Source organism: Arachis ipaensis, chromosome B4 (genome assembly GCF_059453495.1).
Source record: "Arachis ipaensis isolate K30076 ecotype BB chromosome B4, ASM5945349v1, whole genome shotgun sequence".
NCBI lineage: Eukaryota > Viridiplantae > Streptophyta > Magnoliopsida > Fabales > Fabaceae > Arachis > Arachis ipaensis.
Window position 1 is genome coordinate 109,843,874 of NC_142439.1, and position 5,695 is coordinate 109,849,568.

At 34.0% G+C, this 5,695-nt stretch overlaps 1 protein-coding gene across 1 annotated transcript; it reads left to right on the plus strand.

Annotated features, from left to right (window-relative positions):
- The first annotated feature begins 4,284 nt into the window (after positions 1–4,284).
- LOC107636356 (uncharacterized) lies at positions 4,285–4,763 on the plus strand. Its single transcript, XM_016339874.1, has 2 exons — positions 4,285–4,479; positions 4,569–4,763. Exons 1-2 carry the CDS (start codon positions 4,285–4,287, stop codon positions 4,761–4,763), a joined length of 390 nt encoding a protein of 129 aa, XP_016195360.1.
- Positions 4,764–5,695: the final 932 nt, after the last annotated feature.

Genomic DNA, 5,695 nt, shown 5'->3' on the forward strand with positions numbered 1-5,695 from the left:
CAAGAATGGTTTAGAGGATGGAAAGGAAGCTTGCATAAATGGAAGGAGCACAAGAATTAAAGGAGATAACCAGCGAGGAGCGATGCGTGCGCGCACCTGACGCGTGCGCGTGATTTGGAGATTTGTATGGCGACGCGTGTGTGTACCTGACACGTACGCGTGACATGCGCCACGTGCAGAAAACGCAGAAAATGCTTGGGGCGATTTCTGGGCTGTTTTTAACCCATTTTTTGGCCCAGAAACACAAGTTAGGCGTGGATCCTATGAAGCAAGTGGTCCCCATCCATCAATTGAAGACTTGCTGATTGCTATAATTAATTCTGATTTAAATTTAAATTTTAATTTAAAATAGAAAAAGATATTATTTTAATTTTAGAAAAGAGATTTTAAATAAATTAGGATTAGACATAAAAAGAAGAAACTTTTCTTCTGTAGGGGGATTCCATTCCATTCTAATTCACAATTATTCACAATTCACAGTTTACCTAAATCCTTATTTTCTCTCTGAACCATGAGCAACTAAATTTTCACTGTTAAGGTTAGGAGCTCTGTCTATTGTATGGATTGATACTATTATTTTCTATTTTAATTCATACACTGATTTATATTTCAAGAATTGTTTTCGTTCTTTATCTTATGAATTTGGGTCGAACGGAAGTATGATCCTTGTTCTAATTGAGTTCTTGTATAACTTGGTAAAGCTCTTTAATTGAACAACAACTTGAAAACATATCCTTCTAAATTTCTAATTATCTGGACTTAATGGGATACGTGACATATAATCCTCTTATATTTGGGTAATTATAATTTTTGTGGCATATAAACTAGAAATTGAACTTCACCCTCTAATTGGAATTAAGTGACCAAGGAATTGGCGGTTGATAAATTTTAGAGGAGACTAAAAAGGTATAAGGAATTAGGGTTTAGTCACTTATAGTTTACCATGAATTAAATCTTGCATGATTAAAATAGTTAGTAAGAAAATTCAATCCGGAAAATAGATATCTCTAAAGCCTTAACTGTTTTCTCCCATATTATTTACATCAATTTACTGCTTGCTCTCTGATTTTCTGAATTTACTGTTTAATACTTTTGAACACCAAAACACTCTTTTCTGTTTGTCTAACTAAGTAAATCATTTAACCATTATTGCTTAGTCCATCAATCCTCGTGGGATTGACCCTCATTCACTTGAGGTACTACTTGGTACGACCCGATGCACTTGCCGATTAGTTTGTGGGTTATATATTCCGCACCATGCATCTTCCTCCTTTATTTTTGCATCTTCCTCTTCTTCCATGTGTGAGGGTGAAAAGTTCTCTAATTCACTGGAGTATGAACTCCTTTGATTGATTCTCTCACTTTCTTTCATAGGATCTTGCATTATATCTCTTGGGAAGGAATTTGCCTGTTCCTCTTCCTGGGACTTGATAATCAATTGCACATATTTCTCTATATTTTTGACACTCGTCCTTATATCATGTATGAATTATTTCATGAGAAGCTCAAGAGCTAATGGTTCTTGATATGAATAAGGAGATGGTGGCTCTTGATATGAATAAAAAGAGGAGGATGGTTCTTGGTATGAGTAGGGAGATGGTGGCTCTTGGTATGAATAAGAAGGAGGTGATGGTTCTTGATAAGAGTAAAAAGAGAATGGTTCTTGGTAAGAATAAGGAGATGGTGGTTCTTGATATGAATATGGAGATGGTGGTTCTTGATATGAATATGGAGATGGTGGTTCTTGATGGATAGGATATGGGACATTGAAATTTTTTTGCTCTTGACCTTGCCAACCAAAATCCGGGTAGTTCCTCCATCCACAATAATAAGAATCACTCCTTGGGTGTGAGTAATAACCCATGTGATCTCTCTCTATTATTTTTTCTTAGCACAAAGCACCAAAAAGAATTAAACGCACCATGTGGTAAATAGAAAAGCAAAGAAGAAAGAATAGAATTTTTTTTGAAAAGAAATAAAATAAAGAATAATAAAAATAAAAGCAGAATTCAAAAATAAATGAAAAGAAGTGAATTAAAAATTCAAAAATTAAACGAAGAAAAATACTAATATTTTAAAAAAAATATTTTTAGAAGAAAAATTACTACGGGAACACCAAACTTAAATTTAGGAATTAAGGAAAAGTAAATATATAATGCAATTTTTTTTAAGAAAAAAAATAAAATAAACTAATAAAATATAGAAATAAAAAAATAATGAAAAGAAAAAAAAGAAAATAAAAAATAAAAAAAGGAAAGTAGAAAGGAAAAAGAAAAAAAAAGAGAACTAATGAACGTTTTAAAAAAATAAAAATTGAAGTTAAAGAAAATAAAAAAAATGGACGAATACAGGGGGAGAGGAGGAAATACTAACGGAAAAAAAAAGAAGAATTAAAGTACATAAAGAAACAAAAAATAAAAATTAATAATACTAAAAGAAACTAACTAAAGAAAAAAATTATCTAATCTAAGCAATCAAACAATGAGTAGTTGTCAATTACAGTCAATCCCCGACAACGGCACCAAAAATTTGGTGCGGAATTTACAACCACAAACTAACCGGCAAGTGCACCGGGTCGTACCAAGTAGTACCTCAAGTGAATGAGGGTCGATCCCACGGATTGATGGACTAAGCAACAATGGTTAATTAATTTACTTAGTTAGACAAGCAGAAAATGATGTTTAGAGAGTTCAAATGCATTAACAGTAAATTCAGAATATCAGAAAGCAAGTAGTAAATTGATGTGAATAATATATGAGAGAACAGTTAAGGTTTCAGAGATATCTATTTTCCAGATTGACTTTTCTTACTAACTATTTTAATCATGCAAGATTTAATTCATGACAAACTGTATATGACTAAACCCTAATTCCTTAGACCTTTTTAATCTCCTTTAAAGTTCATCAATCGCCAATTCCTTGGTCACTTAATTCCAATTAGTGGATGAAGTTCAATTCTAGTTTATATGCCACAGAAATCCTAAATACCCAAATATAAGAGGAATATATGTCACGTATCCCGTTAGGTCCAGATAATTAGAAATTTAGGAGAATATATTTTCAAGCTGTTGTTCAAGTAAAGAGTTTTTCCAAGTTATACAAGAACACAATTAGAACAAGGGTCATACTTCTGTTCCACCCAAATTCATAAGATAAAGAACGAAAACAATTCTTGAATATAAATCAGTACATGAATTAAAATAGAAAAATAATAGTATCAATCCATACAATAGACAGAGCTTGTAACCTTAACAGTGGAGGTTTAGTTGCTCATGGTTTAGAGAGAAAATAAGGATTCAGGTAAACTGTAAAGTACGGAATGAGGTAGAAGAGAAGAGATGAGCCCGAAGGGCTGATTCTTTTCCCTTTTATATCTAATTCTAATTAATGTAAAATATATTTCCTAAACTAAAATAATATCTTTTCCTATTTTAAAATAAAATACAAATTCAATCAAAATTAATTTAGCTTCATGTGCAACTTTCTGAGTGCTTGGGGACCACTTGGGGCATTCGGATCCACGCTGAACTTGGAAATTTTCAAGTTCAGCATGGAGGAGGCAGCAGCGTTTTGCTTGTTTCCCTTTGAGTCCACGTTGAACTTGGATTATCCCAACTTCTGCGTGGAGTGATGCGTGATTCCACCTTTGTGCTTTTGATCCCACGCTGAACTTGGAGTTTCTCAAGTTCAACGTGGGATTGTATGTATGAAATGGAAGAGAAGGGTATACTATTATATATCATTGGAAAGATCTGGAAGTTAGCTTTCTAATGCCACTAAAATCAAGTCAATTAGATTTTTATAGCTCAAGTTATTTTTTTTGAGTGCAAGGAGGTCGGAGTTGACAACATCATTCGCTTTATTCCTTTTCTGCTACAAAACTCCGTCAAATCCATCCGAATGCTACCTGAAATAAACATAAATTGCAAAAAACTCAAAGTAGCATTCATAGTGGCTAAAGATATTTAAATCTTGATTAAACTCAACAATTTGAATACAAATTCACTAGAAAAGATAGAGAAGGTGCTCACGCATCAGTGCTCATCAGGTTGGGAGAAAAATGAAACGGGTAATACATCAAAATAATGTTTATTGGCCCTCTATGATCAAAGATTTCATCGACTATGCAAAGGCATGTCATGAATGTCAACGTCATGGAGTAATACAACAGATCCCAGCAGCCAGGTTGCTTTCGATCATTAAGCCATGGTCGTTTTGAGGTTGGGCTTTAGACTTAGTTAGGTTGATACATCCCCCTTCGTCAAAAAATCATAAATTTATTTTGATGGCAATAGATTATTTCATGAAGTGGGTTGAAGCTGTTCCTCTGATAAAGGTTGGGCAAAATGAAATAATAGATTTCATTGAGGAATATATAATTCATCGATCTGGAATTCCTAAAACACTAAGTACTGATCAAGGGACTATGTTCACTGGTCAACGAATTAAGAATTTCGCAGCCTCAAGGAACATTAATATGGTCACTTCAATTGTACTCCTTATTATGCACAAGCTAATGGGCAAGTCGAAGCGGCAAACATAATTTTAATTGGTTTGATTAAAAATCAGATTGGAAATAGACCTCGAACTTGGCATGAGACTTTGAGCCAAATATTGTGGGCTTATCGAAACTCACCAAGGGGATCAACAGGCACTTCTCCTTATAAATTGGTATACGGGCACGATGCAGTTTTGCCATTAGAAATTAATCTCAACACTATGAGAATTTCAAGGCAAGATGATTTACCAGTCGATGATTATTAGAATGCGATGTACGATGAGTTAAATGATTTAGACTCAGAGCGTGTTTTGGCCCTGGAGAGTATGATTCGACAAAAGGAAAGCATTGCTCGCAGTTATAATCGTCGGGTAAAAGAAAAATGTTTCAGTATAGGAGAGTTAGTTTTAAAAGTTGTATTGCCAATGGAAAAGAAGTCGAGATTTCTTGGCAAGTTGTCCCATACATGGGAAGGTCCTTTTCAAGTAATTGAGTTGTACTCTGGAAATGCATACCGAATTAAAGATATTGATTCTGGGAATGTAATTAATTCAATAAATGGAAAATACTTGAAACAGTATCGATGTATGCCAAGTTGGGATCAATGATATAAAAAGTAGAGTTAAAAAAAAGTTACTACAAATAATGATATTCTAAGGTGGAGAAATATAGGGTACTAAAAGTTTTGCTAAGTCTGAGTGTAGGTGAACTCTTTCACTGTTCAGGGCTGAGAATGCTTCAGTCTACTCATATTCTTCATTCTAGGCTTTATCAAGTTGCTTCTCACACTCCTCTCGCTTGGCTTCAAGAGTGTAAATTTCCTTAAAGAGTTTTTGTTGTTTGTTTTGAGCGGTAGCCAAAGGTATCACCATGTCAGCCTTTCTCTTCCTAACCTTGGCTAGCCTTTCATTGATTCTAGCCAATTCCACTTCGAGTTCTTCTTCCTCTTTGTCATAATGAGCTCGAGCAACGAAGGCCTGAGAAATTTTTAAATCAAACTCTTCACAAGAAGCTTTTATTGGTCGAAGAGCTGTGCTATATTCATCTGTTTCAGAACTTGAATAACAGAACTTTTGATCTCTTTGAGAGTACGAATGTACTTAGAAAAGTATTTATTCCACCAATCAAAGCAAGACTTGGTGATGAATAAACTACACTCGTATCAAAGGTGATTGTAATTCATTTTTCGCTTTTTGTT

Coding starts and splice junctions, on each gene's coding strand:
- LOC107636356 (XM_016339874.1), top strand. CDS start 4,285: ATGGCAATAGATTATTTCATGAAGTGGGTTGAAGCTGTTCCTCTGATA. Junction 4,480..4,568: donor CCTCAAGGAACATTAATATG/GTCACTTCAATT, acceptor ATTAAAAATCAG/ATTGGAAATAGACCTCGAAC.